The sequence below is a fragment of the Poecilia reticulata genome, linkage group LG12 (assembly GCF_000633615.1).
Source record: "Poecilia reticulata strain Guanapo linkage group LG12, Guppy_female_1.0+MT, whole genome shotgun sequence".
NCBI classification, from domain to species: domain Eukaryota; kingdom Metazoa; phylum Chordata; class Actinopteri; order Cyprinodontiformes; family Poeciliidae; genus Poecilia; species Poecilia reticulata.
The window spans coordinates 18,113,491-18,135,294 of NC_024342.1; the positions used below are offsets into that span (position 1 = coordinate 18,113,491).

General features: G+C 37.6%; 1 protein-coding gene across 4 annotated transcripts in view; it reads left to right on the top strand.

Annotated features, from left to right (window-relative positions):
* rgs3a (regulator of G protein signaling 3a) overlaps nucleotides 1–21,804 on the top strand; it is a 142,640-nt gene that overhangs the window by 40,069 nt on the left and 80,767 nt on the right. For 2 of the 4 annotated variants that reach the window (XM_008424364.2, XM_008424367.2), the window contains 7 exons: nucleotides 1,813–1,880; nucleotides 12,630–12,711; nucleotides 13,762–13,867; nucleotides 14,214–14,646; nucleotides 16,320–16,359; nucleotides 16,548–16,885; nucleotides 18,782–18,859. In XM_008424364.2, the coding sequence (XP_008422586.1) occupies nucleotides 1,813–1,880; nucleotides 12,630–12,711; nucleotides 13,762–13,867; nucleotides 14,214–14,646; nucleotides 16,320–16,359; nucleotides 16,548–16,885; nucleotides 18,782–18,859 (1,145 nt within the window). Of the gene's footprint in view, nucleotides 1–1,487; nucleotides 1,573–1,812; nucleotides 1,881–9,009; nucleotides 9,706–12,629; nucleotides 12,712–13,761; nucleotides 13,868–14,213; nucleotides 14,647–16,319; nucleotides 16,360–16,547; nucleotides 16,886–18,781; nucleotides 18,860–21,804 lie in introns of those variants that run through there. The other 2 variants (XM_008424368.2, XM_008424366.2) reach the window with 2 other exon arrangements.

The window sequence follows — 21,804 nt, forward strand, 5'->3', positions numbered from 1 at the left end:
TATATATATGTATAAACACCCTTAAAGGGTTTTTCAAGCTTTATTCTATTAATTAGTTTCTTAAGTAATTTATATTCTCATTAGTTTAGTCATCAATTAGAAATCTTCTGGCTGTGTGTTAAAGACAAAAGTAACATTTTGCTTTTAACATTGATCTTAACAATTTTTTATGTGTAAACTATTAAGAATATAAGATGCCAGCTGGAATTCAGTAATTTATTTATTTTTATTAATGGTACAAATAAAAGTGTCTTCAAGTGCCATATTTATCTGGTACATGCAATTTAAAAAGTTCTAAAAACAAAATAAGACTTAAGATCCTGTTTAAACCGCAGATAATCTAATGGGGGAAGAAAGCATGGGTATAAAAATAACCTGTTTCATTTCAGTAGATAATTTTGATACTTATAGAAAACTAAATTTGGCTGAAGGAAGGAAGCAGGAAACAAACATCATCTCCTATAACACCATGTTTGGTTGTTATCATTCCTCCCAATTGACAGGAGGCATAGTTCTCAAGTCTGCTAACCCAGGATGTCACTGAAAGTTAAAACATTTTCTACTTTTTATTTTTGCAGAAAGTAGGATACAATTATGCCGGCGGTGGATGAGAAATGTATACACTTATTCCAACTAATTTTAAACATTTAGAAGTAAGGGACATTACATTTCTTTATAACTAATTCATATTTGTTTCTTTTTGCCTGCAAGCTCAATTTACCACTGCAGCACAGCTAGCTAAGAAGAAGCTAGAAAAGCATCGGTTAAAAACTCAACTGAGATTATTGGTTAAAAGTTGTGTTTTACTTAATCAGTTTAACGTTTTCTTTTTGCCACAATAAGTAGCCTCTGTTGACAAGTTCATATGTTGTGGCTGTGTGTTCAATAAGGCTGACAAAAGCTAAAGCAGTTTGTAAATTGCATATCTTGTGAGAGAGGCAGTTTATCAAGGAAACTTTCATCAAAAGGCAAAATATAGCACTTGCTTAAACAGACATGTTTATGACACAGATTCACACGTTTAACTTATCGGCACCCTGTCAGGAATTATTTGAACTGAGTCGACATAATTTGAAGCATTTCACAGCTTGAGGGAAGATTGAGATAACAGTTTGAAGGAACTGTATAGACGACACCAGGTCAGACGTTTCAAACGGAGAGATTATGGTTGCTGTAGAAAGATAAAAGATGGATTGGTGTCTGAGAGGCGGGAGAGACCGAGGGAAGGTGGATCCTCCAAAGAAAAGGTGAGCGAGATACACAGATGGAAACAGAAGATTGAAATAAATTAAAAAAGCGAGACGGGCAAATCTGTATTGTGGCCCAACACTGAATGGTGCCTTTCTGAGCAATAGTTAGAAGGACACTGAGGCGTGAGTCCCTGTAACCACAGCAACTTCACAGGAGCTCTGTGACAGACTGATAATAGAGTGAGAGAGGAGTTCCTTTTCTCTTCTTTACCCCTCCCTCGCTTCTTCCCTCCCTCCCACTTGTTCTCACTCCCATTCCTCCCTTTGGCAAGTTGCTGGATTCTCACATCTTTACGCAATTTTCTTTGATGCAGCTGGCCTGGTGTGTGTGTTTGTTTTTGTTTTTCTTAATTTTACACGTAAAGTTTGAGCAGCAGCCTCATGGATGCTGCTTCCAGCAGCTGAGGGAATAACTCTGAGCGCTTATCTCTCTAGTCACTTTTATGGACGCTTGCAATTGTTTGAGGATAAAATTTTCCGGGAAGCTGTTTTACATTGGAACAAGGGGAAATGTGCTCTAAAGGTACTGTCTCAGCCCGTGATTCTTTTGTCTACATTTCAGAGGCTGTGCTGTCGAGCCATGGTGCTGCCCCTGAGACTGATCAGCCTGAGAATATGCAATGCTTAACAGTAAGTACTACTTAGCATTTTTCTTTTTATTCTATGTCCTTGTGTAGATTCAGCGATTCTCCTGTCTGTGTGGTTGCATGTGAACGTTCTCAATATGAATCGTCAAATGTGCATGAGCATAATTAATAGTGCTGTTGCTGTGTTTTTCCTGAAGCTACAATATTTCCCTTCAGAGATGTTTAACTTTTTAATTTTAGATTACTGCGTTAGTGCTTTGTCTTTTTATTTATTGTGCAATTATGTGTGTGCACATGAATGGATAGGCCTATTTAAAACAAAATAGTTGACCCATGACTTAGCATTGTGCCAAACAAAGTCATCACACAGAAGCATGCCTTCAGTAAGATAGTTACTGCACAAATTCCACGTTGCACGTTCTTTGCAGCCGTAGCAACTAATTAAATTACGTATCTGAGCTTTCAGCAGTGAATAGAGGATGAAGTATTCCTTTTTGAGACGAGGTTTGTCAAAAATGCCTGCTTTCATGTGAATTGCATGTGGAGCAGAAAATTGAAATGGTGTAGTCAGATAGAAGTTACTATATCTTGATTAGTTTTTTTATGCACTCTCTTCTTTATATTTTCTGTTTAAAATATTTCAAGGCATGAGATAATTAAAGAGACTGCACATCAGTGCCATAGGTGATGCTCTGCATTAATTTAGTGAATAGTAGACAGACAATAGAGACAGCTCAAATCAAATGAGCCATTAAAGCAAAGGAATACTTACGATAGCTTGAAAAGAAAATATATGTGCACAGACCTTAGTCCATAGTGAAAAAAGAGGTTTTCTACATTTATGAATCGTGCTTTTTCAAAGCACGATTCATATCGTGCTTTGAAAAAGTGTTTTTAACTTATGTTGTTTGTGTCAGCTGAATGAATAAAATCACATTTAGTAGAAAAGAATAGCTTGAATAAAAACAGAAAGAAACTTCCAAATGATTATTTCATTTTGAATACATAGAAAGCAAATCTGGTTCTTGTTAAATTATTAAATAATTGTGAATAACCACATTTATTGGATATCTGAGCTCAATTTTGCAAGATCATTCAAGCCTGTAGAATAAAGTAAAAAAAAAAAAATCAATCAATCAATTAATCAGGTTCTCTCTCTCTCTCTCTTTCGATAGATAGATAGATAGATAGATAGATAGATAGATAGATAGATAGATAGATAGATAGATAAACATGTAGGACCTGGCAACATGAAGTAGGCTAAAAAATCGCAAAAGTAAAGCTTTCATGCTCAGATCTAAAAAAAAAAAAAAAAAAAAAAAGTGTAAAGACACAATGTGTTTTTTCACAATTTGTGAGCCAAGTCAGAACCATCGGATTTTACATTTATCATTTGTTTATTGTTCAATAATCTGTGTTTTATTCTGATTAAAACAACTCTGCAGAGAACAGTGGCATAAAACTGATGCCAAGTTTCAGCTCCACCTACATTTAACCAGTTTTACATTGTACTTAACTAGTTTTCCAATTACATAAATATATTAATATTTTGGGTGTATTGGTTTGCTATTGGTTATTTATGGTTCATTGTGTTTGTATTAGTTTTTTTTTTTGGTATCTCATAATTCAGGTGCATAAAGGTAATAGTTTCTGGATGCAACTACAACTATTTCTATAAAGCCTGACCATAAACTTGAAGCAGAAAGTCAGAAAATAGCACAGACTGTTCAGCTTTAGCAGTTGCTTAATAAAAGATGCTGGGGGACCCTTTCACCTTGGTTTGGTTAAAAAAGATAAAGTGGGTCATAGAGACAGCTGTACCCTACGTTATGTTTGTTGCTGTGGTTTGGTGACCCGTACTTTAACTCTGACTAGGCACCCCTGTGAACGGTCAGTCTGTCATAAGACCAGTTGACTTCTCCCATTCGCCCTGTCAGGGAGGATTGTGTCACTTCAACAAGTACCGTTTGGGGAGAATAATTCAAACCATAAAGAATGTTTTAAAGAAATTTTTAACAATTAACTTCAGAAAAATGGTTGAATTAACAACTTATTCTCTGATACTGTCAAGAGTCAAATATTAATCATTTGCTGGTGTTACTTCAGCTGAATATATAAACAAAGGCTCACTGCAAACTGAGCTGGTGCTGGTACCAATTTTGGAATAAATTTAATATTGTTTAAATTATATTAAAGTTGTAAAAACATGGCTCCAGATTCTGAACATTCAGTTAGATTTTGCAACCTGACAAAGTCCTGGGATCACCACAGTCAGATGTTACATTGCAGATCTTTCTGGATGGTTTTGATTTGTTTTATACATTACTTTAGCATAAATTGGGACCACTGTGTGATGCAATACATCGGTTCTATCCATCCATCCATTTTCTTTACACCCTTGTCCTTTGTGGGGTTGGCAGGGTTGCTGGTGCCTATCTCCAGCTAACCTTCCGGGCGAGAGGTGGGGTTCACCCTGGACAGGTCGCCAGTCAGTCGCAGGGCAGCACAGAGACAGACAGGACAAACAACCATGCACACACACACTCACACCTAGGGACAATTTAGACAGACCAATTAACCTAATAGTCATGTTTTTGGACTGTGGGAGGAAACCGGAGTACCCGGAGAAAACCCACGCATGCACAGGGAGAACATGCAAACTCCATGCAGAAAGACCGGGGTCGGGAATTGAACCCAGAACCTTCTTGCTGYAAGGCAACAGCTCTACCAACTGCGCCACTGTGCAGCCCACATCGGTTCCACTTCTACCTAATTATTGTTGAGATTTTATTTGTTATCCCTCTCCGTTATATCCTAGAGAACAGTATGAACATGATGGGATGTGCCTGTAAATATTTTGGGACAAGTAAAAGTAAGAGTTTCTTTAAAATTTACTACTACAGTTAAATGACAACTTTATAAAAGCATTGTGTATCAAATTAAATGGTTCTCATCCATTTCAGCTGTTTTCATTTCAGATCACTAGAGCATTAATGAATTTATTAAAGGGAGTATTAGGTAAAATAAACTTTTTTTTTTAGCTTTACATCATGCTATAATGTTATTCCCTCATCAAAACCATACCTGGAGTGTTGCCTTGATTCTTTCATGCATGTCTGAGAAATCCTTTAATCTCCACTGGCAACCTTTCAGGGGCCTAAATGCTTTCCGTCACCAAGCACCACCTTTTCCATGCGGCTTCTTCCCGGAGCTGCAGTCACCAAATCAAGCATCCGCCTCACAGAGCACGCTTATCCCGTGACTTCTGTAAAATGAGCTCAGCTGAGGCACAGTTCCACCAAGTGTTTGCTAATTGCTGCTGGCTAGTCTGAAGGTTCTGAGTGAGGGAGTTGTAGGGGAGGGGTGCTCTGTGAGGTGGAAGCTCTGAAGCTTGGGAACTGTGGAGTAGCTGTGCTTCGAAGGTGGTGCTCGGTCCACCCAGTCATTTTGCATAGATAAATAGTTGCCATGGGAGATCAAAGGATTTCTTAAACGTCCATGAAAGAATCAAGGCAACACTTCAGGTATGTTTATTATAAGGGGATAATATTAGAACATAATTTAAAGCTCAAAAAGTTGATTTTACGTAACACTGTCCCTTTAAAGAGTCGAAGGCCCAATTTCAAGGCGTAAATTGCAAAGTCAAAATTTTTTTCAGTCATGTGATTTTAAACAGTTCAGCTTCTAATGAAGTCTTCTGTAATTAACCACGTTTGAACTAAACCAGGAAATTGTCTACAAAAATGCCAGATACTCCAATACTCACGTTGGAGACCACTGTGGATGTCGTAGGTAACTTAGGTGGAAACACACTCAATTCTCACACGGAAATTCTCACATTTGTATTTGTGATTGGTCGCTTCCTTTCTCTGTTCCCTCCCGCCTTCTCCCACTATCCGGCTGAGTCGGAGTAACATATGATTAAGCAGTCTGTGAAGCACATTCTCAGGAGAGATTTAAATCAGACAGGGGAGAGCACAATCACAGACTAAATTAGGGGCGAATGGAAAACCTTTCAGTCTTTCTCCTCTTTTCACTTCAAGTTTTTTGTTGCCTTATTCTTGTTTCTTTCCAGACCACTGAATGTTTTCCTCTCTCACTGTGCAGTGCTCTCCTTCACCTCGTTGTCCTCTTTTCTCTCTCTCTCTGTTCCATGTCATTTCTGTCTCTGTCACCCCATGGTCATAACCCTGACAAGACAAAGAGCTCCATGGTACCATCTGCTGCCCGCTGCTTACTAGCTCAGACATTTTCCGTGTTTGTTGGACTTGCACATGAACCGCTTTGCAGATCTGCATTTTATTTCAGCTGCAGTGTTTATTTATTTATTTACTTGTTGCAAGTTAAACTATGTTTGAGAGGTGATTTGTGACCTTTAGAAATTGTGCCGTTCAAAAGTAATGTTGGGATGATCTCTCCATCTAGAAAATCCCGTAACCCTGACACGCTGCTCATCCACTTTATTTCCCATATAAGCATTTAAATAAATGTACAAGCAAAGGAGAAAATAGCAGCTCCCTAATGTAATGGACAGGAGGTTGCATGTTTGTGAATGTTAGCAATAGTTCCACCTTGGGTATGTTGTCCCCCAGCATCACTTTGCTTGTCAACCAGCATTAGCTCCTTAACAGCCCCTGTGGGAATGGACTTGACAAGTCTGTCCATTAGGGAAAAGATGAAAAGGAATGGTGAAGGGTACAGGAAGAGAATAGAAAGTTTTTTTTATTTTTAACTTTGTAAAAATTTGTAATATGGTGTATCTTACAGCTGTAAGATCCCGCTGGATCTTACAGCTCTGTTTCTTTATTTTTCTCCTTCATTTGATATGAAAGGATTGTAATAGAAGCTGAAAGCGGCACACACATGTTCGGAGAGAGTAAAAATTCAGATCTAAGGATGAGTTTTTCATTACCATCACTGTATGCATAAATCAGTTACAGTTCATCTTAATCAGTTTGAGATCTGCTCTGGAGACAGATGGCAGTGTTGGCCTCTCAATAAGTCTGCTCACAAATTCAGCTCAGATTTAAACAGCTCTTTGTATGCTATTTAGTATATTAGTATATCACTTAGAAGTAATGTTGTACTTTTAACATATATATATATATATATATATATATATAGTCAGGATAGTTACATTTCTTGCTGAAATTATGAGCCACTTGTTAAATGAACTTAACTTGGCCTGTTTAGAAATCTTAATCTATCATGACATATAGTTTATGTGATGAAATGCTCTTGTCAGTTACTAACATTCAAAATGAAAATGAGAAAAATGAAGCTTTTACTCTTAAAAACTTGATTGAATTTGTCTCTGATATTGAATATGCACCAGTCAGGCTTTTTATGGACTATGCCGACTTTTATAGTTCGATGAAGGAGTTTTACAGTTCATCATAACCACTCTCCCCTAACTTTAAAAAACTTATTAAACTCCAAAAGATGCGCCAAAGCACAAAGTACATCCTGTTGATTGGTGTGTTTATAGATGGACGATGGTTTGCATTGTTTTCTATTAAACAGTTTCTTAATTCACAACTTTCATGTTTCTCCTACAACTAGGTTTGCACAACAAAATTATCAATTCTTATTTATTTATAGCTAGATTTCAGTTCTTATTTTGATTTGAGAAACAAAGCTAAATTACCTCTGAAGGGTATTTGAAGTAGTTTTAGGGTTGAATTCGAGGAATTGCTCAGGTCCAAGAAGATTATTTTAATTCTGCCTTTCAAATAAAAGTAAAACATTCTACCTATAGTGTTGAAACTTGTGTTGTGTAATTATGACTGTGTAATCAATCTATTGCTGTTCAAATTCCAACTGCAGTGAGCTGTGAGTCTGAACTTGGCCTTAGACCCATCTTGTGTGTTCACTGGCTTGGAAGAGACGTCCTCCTTTGATAGCTGTTTATTCAGGTCAGAAAGAGTGAGATGGGGAGACACAAAGTAAGACAGAGATCCCACACTGCTGAAAACCAGATTGGCCTTGCCTGGCTCCTCGTCAAGCTTTTCAAAACTCTTCTTTCAGTCCTCTGCCCGAGATGTGTTTTCTTCTCTCCCTCTAATCCGTCCTTCTGCCCATTTAGAGGTGAACAGCGCAGTGTGAAAGAGAGAGAAAGTGTTTTTGTGAGCTTGATGGCTAACCCTCGCCCTTTGAAAAGGCAAACAGGCACAGGCTACCATTACCACTGGCATGAAGAGACCCTAAAACAATGGTGTTTTCTGCCACTTTATTAACGTTGTAGAGACAAGTGCAGCATTGCTCCTCTGTCACTTCTCTGTCCATGTTTCATCCCACGAGCCAGGCATCCAAGCAATTAAAGGAGAAAGAGGCACGCTGGGAAATAATGGGGCTGCTAAGGGTGAGACAGGCCACTGCAGTATTGGTAATTAAAGAGGGCTTTTCCCCTGCTCTCCTTTTAATGCGTTTATTATTTGCAAAAGTCCGTGCGGATTTTTAAAAAAACAGTTATGTTTGGATAACTAGAAGAAGAGGGAAGCGGGGGACTTTTTAAGAGTTCGCAGGCCTGTGAATTTCCGTACGTAGTGGTTTGAGGTGAGCGGGAACAGCTGAAAGGAAAAGCAGAGGAAATATGGAAGTTGAAAGCATAACAAACAACCACAAGGTCTGGACGTAGACTGGGGAGTGTGGGAACGATGCTGGAAAGAGTATGATGAGGTGTGAAGTGTGTGTGAGAGTAAAGCATGTCCCTGAGCAAATCTGGTGTCATTGTGTTTTTGTTGGGGGAAACGAGGCCATTAAAATCTCTTGGACACAAAATGTTGTGGTCAATTTGAAACTTTTTGCATTAATAACCCCAGCATTTGGAGATTGACACGACTGTGATGCTCCTATTTTAATAAACTTTTTATTGCTACTATTTTGTGTGAATGTGTCTCTGCCATGCCACCTATGTTGGAACTGTAGCACCTCTCGCAACCTCATAGTGAGGACTCAGGAAGCAAACTGGCCTTATCGGAGGCAGACACACAAAGCCGCTCGGCCTGTAGGATGGCGAGGTATGCATAAGTGCATGCGTGTCGGTGTGTATGTGTGTGTTTTTTGGTGGGGGGTGGGTGTTGTTGAGGTGGGAGGCACTTCCTCCTATTCTTCTACTGTTGAAGAGTTCCCATGAGCACCCCTGCCAGGAGCTACAGTGTGGCCTCAGCAGGCTGAGCCAGCGCCAGTCTCGCCTGCGTGACGCCACTACATACACTCACACAGCTGATCTCAGTAGCTTCTGCTGCTACTGTTGTTCTGGACACTCTTGGCACAGAGCGGACAAGACAAATGTAAGTTGGACGGAGAGAAGGAACTCGAGAGTGGAGATTTGACCAAAGTTGACGGACAGTAAGCGAGACATTTGGAAGCTGCGGTTGTGAAGAAAGTGATGGAAAGCTTGCATACGTGAATGTGGATTGATGTGCTTGAAAGGAAGACGGTGCAACTGGAGGTCAGTGGTTAAAAAAAAAACAAGACAAAAAACTTGGATTGAGTCAGTTTACCCAAAGTTAATGCAGAGAAGATTCAAGTGTGGTTGAAGATACCTTAACTGAACCGACAACTGGGAAGTCCAGCATTAAGGTCACCATATCCACCTTTTGGAAACTATCATGATGATACACAACACGCTGAAGTCCACTCAGCCTTCAGAAGCCAGCCACAGGAGAACAAACTCTGCCGCTCAAAGAAAGCTGTGGCGATACTCTGGCTGCAGAGGGGGAAACCAGGTGGAAAGCCACCGTCGCAGTGTGTGCGTCTTGACTGCTGACCTAAATGGTGGAGATGGTGGAGGGAGAGGAGGCGGTGGTGTAATGCACACTATCCACGGGCTGTGTCACCTTTGCATCGGATGCAGGCTGCCTCAGGTGTGTAAAAAATAAATAACAGGAAGAGGTAGTGAAAGGATGGAGCGGGGTTGTTGTTAAAAGATGCATTAGCTGTTTGGTATCAATCTGTGTCACACCACTTTAAACACTAGCACATCTTTTTTTATTACTGAAGAGTCAAATGCACTTTTTATGGTCTTTCCACGAGTAAATGCAGGGGATGTCCGGATGCATTTCTTTTAAAATAGGGGCACAAGCTCTCTGTTTTTAAATTATTTATCCTCTCACATTGTCAGAGAAAGATCTGATGGAGGAAAAAAAAAACAGAAATGGACACGTTAGCGAAAGGATACAAATTATTAAAAGCTGCAAGGAATAAAAACCCGAGGGGAAAAAACACGAAGAGACAAGTTAATTGTTCCCAATATAAAAAGCTGTTGCAGCTTGAGAATAAGGTTGAGATCACATGACAGAAATACAGCAGAACATGTCGTTAGATTTAGCAACTGAAAATATCTAGCCAGATAACATTGTTTAATCGTGCAGTTATCATGACATGCCTGGTAAATTTCATTTAGTCTGTGTTAAACTGTCAGCAGTTAATGTTTACCCTTTCCTGCACTGCTGGAAAGTAGATAAGACATGTCCTGCAATCATCGGATGGAGACTGGAGACTGACCTGCTCCTCCCTTTATACAGTCGGGTCCAAAAATCATGGCTTGACATTGTGGCGTGGGAGTCAAAGGGACATAGTCAAAAAAACAAAACAAAACGTAAAGATATAGGCAGAGGAGCTTTTTTCTTTTTATCACATCCTAATTTGATAAACAATAAATAAATATAGCTTGATTTTAAAATGCCCAGTTAATCTTGCCATTTTTTTTTTCAACCAAATACTAGTTAAATACCAATAAACTCATCAACCAGTTTTCACTCAGTTTTAATCAGCAGGTCAAATTTTAAAAGTTTAATCATAAATTGTTTTGTTTGTTCATTCTCATCAACACTTTTAGCTCTTGCTTTTTTTATGCAACCTATTCTTTCATGCACTTTGTTTTGAGTTCAGGAAAACTCGGATAAAAATGGAGTTGTATGCTTTGATGCATAAGCAGATATGATCTTATTGTAGTTTTCAGTTGGATTCAGGACCACTACTTTTACCAAGAACCTGTAACATTTCTTTTTGTCTGATATTTGTGACGTTAAATTGTTACATGAAAAAACGTTGGCAATGGAACCATTAACAGAACAAGTAAAATCCAAAATTGGCTAGAAAAGAAGATGGCATTTGAGGACTTGCCATAAATTACAATACAATAAAACAAAGTGAAGTCAAAAGATGTGAAGTTAAAAAGAATTACGATGGTATTTTTTATGGCTTCTTTTAGAAAGAAGATTCATTATTTCATTTTTTCCTACCTTGAATTAAGTTCTAGTATTCTCTTCTTATACCCATTTGTGAAACGCACAGAATTGTTAAATTTTTATTTATCTGAGCCAGTCATTCGTGTACCAGTGTCTGCCTTTCCTTTCTTCTTTGGATGAGGAGAATTGCACTGAGATGTTTTGTCTTTTCTAAGTACTCAAGAAATGGTTGTTCTTATGGGAAGGCTTTGATTAGTCTATGGTGATCTCAGCTGTTCAGGGAGGAAAGTCCAGGACTAAAACGACAAATTAAACACACACTGGTGACCGAGTGTGTACACAATAACGGGTGATGACCAGAAGTAAATTTTTATTGCAGCCAAATGAGTCATCCGATTGTATCTGTAGCCCTATAATTGTTTTTTCAAACTGGTTAAGTGTAGCGACGGTCTAAAACAGAGCCTTATTCAACAGACTGAAGCTTGCTGCAAGATGTCAAAAGCACCAGTATTCAGGGCACATAAAATCAGTGGACTATGAAAACCTACAATTTTACCCGACATTTTAGGGTCATCATGAGCTTTGGGCTTCAGAATAATCACCACATTTCTCCAAGCTACTGCGTCCAGCTCATAGGCAGATTGAGCCAGCTTACTATAGAAAAAGAGAGCAAAAAAAAAAAAAGTGAATGTCTGTGTGAGTTTCATGTCCATGGCTTTCATCGGATGGAAAGTGAAATGTTTTGGATGGAATTGTGTTTACTTTGGCTGACACATATATGAGCTGTTTGACAATGCAAGGGAAAGGGAGATAATGGGTTGGAGTCATCCGAGCTGTTGCTTTGTATCTGCTGCTCTGGATACAATAAATGTGAGGTTTTGAGTAGGGGGGGGGGGATTATTTGTATTTTTAAAGAACATTGAGATTGGTTTAATTATGCCACTACATCCTCATCCGTCAGTAGGACTTGTTTTCTATCTTTCAAAGTTAGCTGTTGAGGTACACATTTTAGAAAAATGTAATCATTTTGAAACAAGGAATTTAGAAGTGACTAAAAACTCAGACAACCTCATTAGGCAGTAGAAAATTGTTTTCTGCACTCCAAGCCATATTGCTGTTCTAGCAGATTAAATATTCATTACCTTAATTGTAGCAGCATATGCAGAAAAATTATGATCTATATTCACTATTTACATTAAGAAAGAACGTAAATACAATTATAGCTTCTTTAAATATTTGTGACATCTGGAATTTCCCAGAATACATTTTTTTTTTTTTTTTTTACACGCCAAGTTTACAATATTAATAAAAACTAGATTACAACAACCATTTTGTTTTTCTTTCCTTTCCAACTGTTTGATTAAGAGTGATTTTCTTTCTACTCTGGAACTGTTTTTCTTTCGCACTCAGCTAATTGTGTTCACTAGGAATCTGCTGTCAGGACAGTTTTAATAGGAAGTAGTAACAGAAAACAAATCTACTTAATCATCCTGCAGGAAGGAAGCTGATTTATTTATTTTTTTTAATCCTTGAGAAATGGGGTGGGAAAGAGTCAATCACTGTACCACAAAATGACTAAGTTTGTGTGTGTTTTGCAGGTGACCATCCTTCGAGGGAAGGATGGATATGGATTCACCATCTGCTCAGATTCCCCTGTGAGGGTGCAGGCTGTTGATCCAGGCAAGTTTTGTGTCCTCATGTCAGCGTTTATAAAGGACAACAGTCAATCTCCAGTTCGGTCTATAAAATGTTTATATTTGCCAAAATGTCTTGTTGCTTCTGTCAGTTTTCAGTATAGCTATATTTTATTGACTAAGCCAAATATTGAAAATCAGATTTTTTTTTTCTCAGATTTATTTTTTTTTACATTGCTTGTGAGATGAACTATGACATATGCGTTAGGATGAAAGTTCCTCGTTTCACACTAGCCTCAGATTGGTGTCTCTTTTTTGGAGTTATGCTTTGGAGGCAGAAATAGGATTGAAAGTGGTCTCTTGACTTTATACACATTTCTCCTGACTGTTTGTAGCATAAACCTTTTAGAGCGGCACAGCTACAGTCCTCACTTGAATACAATCAAGAATCCCTGAAGGGAGCAAAGATTAGGGTGATGGCAAAACTTTCTTAAAGATGTGGAGCTCATCATAAGTATAAAAATAATTTTTTGTTATTTTTCTGTAATGACTATAAAGACTTTTTTTTATGTAAATATAAACAGATATTTGTTTTTCTTTTCCAAATTGATCCTCCTTTTACATGGTTTTATTATATTTTGAAAGATACCAGTTTCCTTATGTCTTGAATTAAAATAATATTTTATCTAAATCTACATGTCATGTGAATAAATTGGGGTTTAATTGTAGCTTGTTTATGTTTGATAGGACAAGGAGGGTCATGAGAAAACTAGCCAGATGTGTTGACGGTTTAGGTCATCCTGTGAAGCCAGAATTTACCGTCGCATAGTTATCAAATATAAAAATAATATATTATTCTGATTGCACTGTGTTGGATTTAATCAGAAGCCTGCCTATTATACAAATATCAGACTACGTTCCTTAATATGACAGGCAAGCAACAGGAGATAACTTTTCTGAATGCATTCAAAACATAAACATTGTGTCTAAGCAATCCATAATTCCTTCTCCATCAGAAAAAGTATAATAGTAAAAGAAATACAGGCTCATGTAGTATCAGTGTTTCATGATTTCAACTCTCCTTTTCCTCTTACAGGGGGTCCAGCAGACCAGGCTGGTCTGCAGCAGCTGGACACACTCCTGCAGTTAAATGGTCAGCCAGTGGAACAGTGGAAATGTGTGGACTTGGCCCACGCAATAAGGTATCCAGAACATAAAAGTTTTAGGTACTTTATTTACTGCGCATTTTTAGATCCACATCCAGTGCTTCTACCAACACTAGTTTGGAAGTCTTTCCATTACATTTACTCTTTTAACAAACTGAAATAAATGTGATACAATACAAGTTTTTGACCAGTTTAACTTGGAGACCATAATAAGTAGCTGATGGCTGTCATTGCTTTTTGAGTGGACTCATTTTAAGCCAAAAGAAATTTTTGTTTATTGTTTTTAATTTACTTCTTTACTTCTCTGTCTCCATTTAAGCAACTTTTTAATCGCACAAAGATGGATATGATTTCCTGTATTTTTTTGTCCTGTCTGTTGTAGAAACAGTGCCAATGAAATTACAGTGGTGGTGTGGCGTACCAGTCCCTCGGCTAAACCCAGTTTTGAAGGCCTCATCCACCGGCCCTCTTACAAACCCTCAACCTCAAACTACGACGCTCCCTCCCCGCCCACCCGCAGGCGCGCGCCAGATGTCGGCCCAAGCAAAGCTCCGCCAGCGGTGCCGCCTCTCCCAGCGCACCACCGCCCTACTGCAGCCCACAGGCTGCTGGTGAACGGCTCTGAAACTGGAAACAGTGTCGGTGGGAGCAGAGGGACGCTGGCGTGGGGAGCCCACATGGGATCGGCTGAGGAGCTGGATGGTAAACCTCGTCTCCTCCATCATCCTCCAACCGCCACATTAAAGGGAACCAGGGTGAAGGCATCCAATGGGGACAATTACATCATCCTGGCACCCATCAACCCTGGAAGCCAGGTACCACAGACTGGTGGAGGGCTGCATCTTTATCATCTTCTTCGTCCTCCTCATCCTCATTATGGTCATTTGGTGGCACAACCTAGATACGTTTCCTTACCTTACATCCCTGGCTCCGATAGATAGATTGATTGTCTGTTCAGTGTGTCTGTGTCCTGTGGATTAATGCTGTTTTGGTGATTTATGCATGTTTTCAACACATTTCATGTTGCACATATAGACCATTTTCTTAGATGTTAATAATACAGTATAATCAAGTTTTTGTGTTGATATTTGTTTTGTTACATTTCTACCAACCAGAAATTATTTTCATTTTCGAAAATAATGCTTTTGTGCATAATTTATCTACAAATATAATCCAGATAATTATTTTTGTGTCATTAATTACATATACATACCTTTAATATACATACCTTTAATTTTAATTTAGAAAATCCTCAAAAATATTTCTCTGAGGTATATATATTGAAATCAGTTAATTCTGTAACTTGCATGTACATTCACAACATGACATGTCAGTTATATTTTTTACAGAACATACTCCTTTTTGTATTTGAAGTAAAGTTTCAATCATAAAAAAATGAAATAAAGCGAATCAAATGAATCAAAAAGGCTGATCTGAATTCCTCAGCTAACACGATACTAACAAACATGTTGAATCAAAAATATTGAGGACCTGTTTAAAGCACTGCTGCAGTTCTTGTTGAAGTAAAATTTGCATCTCAGCTCGTATAAGGCTGTTTTTATTAAGCAAATCTCTTAAAAGAGCTTAAATTATCTATAATCTGTCTAACTCATCCTTTTCTTTTTGTTCTTACTTTTATGTCTGTCACTTGAAGCTGTCTGTGTGTTGTGTTACAAGTATCCCTCTTGCACTTTTCTGTATCTGTGCTTTCCAGCTTAAGGTTCATTAGAAGGACAAAAATGAGTGTTACCGTCTGAGTCATAAGAGCAGTTGGATGTCAGGAGATGAAGCAGACAGACTCACAGAAATAACAGACTAGTTTATTGAAAAAAAAAAGTGTAGCCTGAGGAAAAAGAGCCACATACTATCATTCTGAGTAAACCTTTCTCTTCAGACAGCTTAAAAATCAGTCTCTGTACAAAAGGGAAGCTTTGTTGGGTTTAGACAGGCTAAAAATAATAAAGGCCCTTTGGAAATGGGTCATGTTTGTGGCATCTCAAATGAACAAAGTATTGTAGTTCACAAAAATGCTTTGAAAGCGCACACCAACTCTTCTGTTGCATTGTACTTTTAGAGTAATGAAATATCTTAAAATGTTGCATCGCTTCCCAAATGTTACTTTAACTTCCACATAAATCTGATTAGTATATCTGGCAATGACTTCCCCTGATGCATATTGTATAACAATGAGACCAGCAATACCTGTCAGGGTTCACAGACTGATTAGATGGATGATCCCAAACTGCAGATAATTGCTTAAAAAAATCATAACTCAGCAACCCGAGTCAACAGCATCAATAGTTGCTAGAAGAAATTATAAACTCTTACAGCCAATTAGTGTTAAAATGTTTTGTTAATTACAATTAGCATAGTCTGTGGCATACATTAGCTTGGACTTTTTGAAAAGATCTTTTAATTTTATTGATTGTGACTCATAGCTTTGCTGATACAAACAATCTCAGTGTTATTTCATCCTGCTTGCTTTCAGATACTGAGGCCTGTGTATACCGACAACCAGGGTACATTAGGTAGGACATGCACTCTAAGTTATGCTTTCATTATTACTTTGAATCTAAAACTTCACACTTTATTGTTTTTTCAAATCTCTTAAAATTACAATGTCCTTTTGACTTGACTGTTTTCTTGCATTGGTTTAGTAGATAATAAATAAAAAAATGTGGTGATTTTATGTTTTTGATGTGTTTCTTGGTTTTAGGTTACAACAGATTGTACTCCACACGGCAGACTACTGGTCCACAGCCTCAGAGCAGTGCTGGTGGTAGTAATGCCTTTACTGGGGGTGTTACTGGTGGTGGTGGCAATGGTGGTGGTGGCTTCTCCAGCCGTACTGGGTTCCTGCGACGATCTAACAACTCCAAGGCGTCAAAAGGCTCGTCCACCTCCCCCACTGTCGGCCTCGCTAACTATCAACAACAGAATGCCAATTTTGCTAACTACCAGAACTGTACGATTGTCCGCTCACATACTCCACACGCCAATTATGGGTATGTCAAAGTCGCGCCGAAGATCCTCATCTTCCCCATATTTGTTCAGGTTAGTCAGTCTTACATTCTTTAATGTTTTAGTTGTGAGTTTTGACACAGCTTGTCTTAAATTTACATATTTGCTATACTGATAAATTGAATTTTACCATGGTAGTATTTCACATCTGATTCTTGTTCCTTGTTAGGTTTTTAACATCTGTGATGAAACAGATTGGGTTTTTTTAAGCCAATTTAACCCTGTTTTCCACTGTTTGTGACATTCAGTCAGAATGCATTTTTAATCAGTGAGCAAATCTTTTAGAGATTAAAAAAAAAAATGTTTCTTCAAATTCTGAAGAGACATTTTAATAATGTTTGTGAACATTGTCTTCGAACAATATGGCCAAACAATATGAGTATCCCTCCACAAAGTTCTTAGTTTGCTTTCATTTTGGCCAAGTCCTCATGACAAAACTACTTATAACTGATTAAAGATCAGGTGCTGCATTGCTTGCATACACCTTTCGAGCTCTGCCCATCCATTTTCCACTAATATGAGTGAGTTTAATTCCTTAAACCCCTTTTAACTTATTCAACTGTATACTCACTGTCATTGTTCAATTGGAAAAACCTTTTTTGCCCAAGCTCATTTCCTGGTTGACGTCCTGAAATGCTTTAGTAGTTCCACATAATGTCTCTTCCTCATTTTGCTATCTAGTTTTTTTTTTTTTTCTTCAAGTGTATCCGTCTTTTCTATTAGCAGCAAAACACACCCACAACATGCAGCTGCGACACCTTTACTTTAGAGTTGAGATGGTGTTTTCAGCCTTTCTTTAAATGTACCAACGGTCTTCATGGACACCAGCACATCAGCACAAGTCTCCGAAAACTAACTCTTAAAAATCTACAAAATTCTGTGAGCTTTTCTGTGTTCACAAGAGAAAGGTATAATAAATATAGCATGTGCAGGCTGTTCCGTGAATGAATTTGGCTCAGAGGAAATGTATTTAAAGTTTGTGACAAAAATATATTTTTGGCCTTTTTAGTTTAACTTCACTTTTTGAGTCATGAGTCATGAGTTTGCTATTTTCATACGGCATTATGCAAGAGTTGATTTTAAACACAATTTTAGCCTTAAGGCTACAGCAGTTGTATAAAGAGACTGCAGATCATCGTTAAGTGTGACCATATGGGGTAATAAACTTACAGTTGCCAAATAAATAAGCATATGGTTTATGTTAGAGTTGGCTTTGGAGTTTTTTTCAACTTTTCACTTGAATCACTGTGGATAAAAAAATGTGCTACTGAACTTTAGAGCAGGACTGAAAACTCCAAAGTCAAAAAGTAGGAAGCAGATGGGACTTTAGTGAAGTCATGTTTTGCTACTAAATAATTAGTTCTGCATGTAAAACACACCATGCTCTGAATATCAAAGACAAAATTTAGAAATATGGTCACAATGTCAGAAAACAGCTGCTACCACAATTGTTTTTTTTTCTATCAAGAATCCCTCTGAAATTTGTATCTTTGAAAATGTACACAGACATTGAAACAGGCCCTTTTCTCACCCTGGACTTCAGAGGAAGTCCCCCTCCTCCCACGTTGTGGCACTTGTGCATTTTTTGTGCCGGTCTTTTGTCACCGCACATTTTGCTTCTGTGTCATGACTCACTTTGATTCTCAGTAGAGTAACTTTCAGTTGTGGTGTTAGTTTAAAAAAATCATACTGGCTCTTTGAGATTGACCAGATCAGTTGGATTAAGGAATCATAATGGACTTGGTATTGTACATTTTTTTATTATTATCAGTTGCATGCAATTGCACTTGTTTCTTAGCAAATCCCTTAACATATGCTCATGTGTACAGCAGTGTTGACGGTTTAATGCTTCGTGGGATTTGATAATTGCTTTGCATATTGCTAATGTACTAAAGAATTTTTGCTAATTTGATTTTCTCCTGCAACCAGCCTCTGGATCTGTGCAGCCGAACACTCATCATATCCGAGGAGATGATTCTACATGAGAGCAAACACCACTCTTTAAAGGTGAGTCACATTGTTGCATTAAAAATGGATGCTGGAATGAGTGCACGTTTGTCTGGGTGAAATGTAAATATACGCAAGAATATCACAAACCTTTTTAGCGATGTAAAAATTAGTCATGTTTTGAAGTGGTTTACATGGAAAGCAATCTAAACCTCAAAGTAGGATGCATCACTTGGCCGAGAACAGTATTCACTTATTTTGGTGCTTCCCTGTTGCATGCAAAAAATACATCAGGACGTAATACTATTTCTGACTTTGGCTATCAAGGAAATTATTTTACCACATGTTTCTCAATCGCTCATATTTTGCTGGAAGAAGAAGGTGCTTATGTCATGCACAGAAAATTAAATTAAATGAGATTTTGTGGCACTTATTAAAAATTTCTGCAATGGACAAAACCAAATAGGAGGAAAATGTGCAAACATTTTGTGTGTATTTTTTTTAAATCATTTTTTATTTTGCATTGTACTAACCATGGCATACGCATTGTACAGAGAATAGAACAGATTCTTTTTATTTGACCAAAAGTTTTTCTCTATTCCACTGGTGCATATTAGAGTGGTTTTGCATGCATTTTTGCATCCACAAAAAATGTGGAGCATTTGCATAAGAGGTCGGTAGGCAGTAGAGAGATTCCTTAATACTTTTATTTTGTATGCTGAGCTGTCGCATGTTTGAGTCCAACAGATATCTACAGATATGATTCAGAAGAAATTATTTAGCAAATAAAAACCAAAACAGTTTTAGAATAACCTGCATTATGCAGCACTTAAATTAAATTAATGCAGTTCATCCATATGAAAAATGGGATAATCATTTCTGCCCCATATATGTAAAATACTCTTTATGCATCAATTGCTTGAATGTTATCATTCTGTGCTATCCTGTTTTTTCATGTCGGTGTGCAATAAAACTAATAAATTTTGGCCAGTGGAATGTGGGTAATTGGGCAGAAAAACCTGTGACCCATGTTCTGCTACAATTCTGTAGTCAAAGCTTTAATTGTGACCACAGTACCCAAGTAACATCTTTCCGCTTACAAAAACTCTAATGAAAAAAATGCATGGTTGCCTCAACTTTCATGATTTAAAATGTACAGGTAAAGTAAGGTCAGTGTAGGCTGGTCTGCAAAAGGTGTCTTTTTTTCTTAAAATAAATATTTTGGGTGCCAGATAGCTCAGTGGTAGAGGAGGCATACCATATGCAGAGGCTACAGCCCTCAACACAGTCAACTCTGGTTCGATTCTCTGCCACGAGCCTTTTACTGCATGTTTTTGTGCCCTTCTTTCTGTCCAGCTGCTAATAAATAAAGGCCACAATAACTAAAAAAAAAACAAAAACAGAGTCATTCACATTTTTGTAAAGTACATGTGATTTCTGGTATGCAGTGCAGTAGATTCTCGTTGGGGTTATAAAACAAATATCTTGCTGCTAATGTTTGTCATGAGGGAGTTTCTCTCCACTCTGCTTCTTTAAACAAGCTGTTTTGTGCTCTGTCTGTTGTTGCAGCTTTATGAGAGTTGAGTGAGTTTATGTGTGTGGGGGACAACTGTTCACACAAATTGTTGGCTATGCAAGGTCTGCTTGTGTATGGCAGTGGAGTTTTTATTGAAGAGAATTAGCTAGTATTTCTCTATTTTTTATTATTGAGAGTATTTATGAAACAGAAGAATGCAAGAATAAAACTACAATAATTATGCTGTCAATTACATATTTGAAAAAAAAATCTCTAATAAAAAAGTAGTGACCTTTTAAACTTGTCATTGTTTGCTTGACAAGGACATTTATTTAAATGTGTTCTTCATTCTATTTAAATCAGAGCATTTGCTTTGCTAAGATTCACCACTATGCAGATGAGACTGTGCTTCACTCAAATGGCTCGACTTTGATGGCTCTGCGGAGAAGCTTGAAATTCCATTTAAAGTTGTTTTTTTTTTTATTTAATACAATCAAATCCAAGATGTATTTAATTAATAACTTCCATGTCTCAGATAATGTTGTGACTTTTACCCAGGGGAGATATCAGGGACACATTAAGGGATATTCTCCAAAGAATGGTATTTGGCTGGATAATAGCAATTCTTTGATGGCATATGTTGAGAATTTATTAAAAAAATAAAAAATAAAATAAATAAAAACCCTGAAGGTTAATTTGGGTTTTTATTATTGAAATAGAAAATGCATTGCATGGACTATATAATTAAAGGTTCTGCTGTTGATTAACATTTACTTAGTTCCTACTTCTATTACGTACCTATAACCAATCAGCTTCAAACCCAAACATTTCAAGTTTCTTTTTTGTGGCATTTAAGTATGTTAACTTGTAGCTAACATAGTATTAAACCAAAATACTTGCAGATATTTGTGGTAGCTTCTCTTAGAACACAAAACATTCTTTTCTGTACTTGGTAGGATTGTGTTTTCTTATTTTTCCCCTCTACGGGCGTGACGTTACCCCCCTCTCCATCCAGTTCCTATGGAACTTGCATGATGAGACGACAACTGCTTTCTCACCCCAAGTGGCAGAAAACCTTTGCCATTCGCTGTTGTTTGTTTACCAAGCGATGGAATAATTTTCAGAGTTTGGTAAACACTGTCTCACATACCTAAGAGTACAAAGTTTTACCTGCTGATTTTATTTTGCACAGGCATTTTGTTCATTTCCAATTTTCACTTTTGACTTCTCAAAGTACTTGGAATCCAAAGGAAGCATAAAATGGAGACTCACAGAACCAAAGCCGAAACTTCTGAGATCATTTAGAGACTATATATGTATTTTATTTGTGTCTGTTACATCAAGTGCAATGCCAAAGTGCTCATTTCACAGTGTGAAAACAGTTAGGTCGCTCATGCATTATCTTCCACCCACTCAAATTTTTACACTTTCAAACTGAAGTGATCTCTCTGTCTTTCACACACACGCCCACACACACACACACACACAC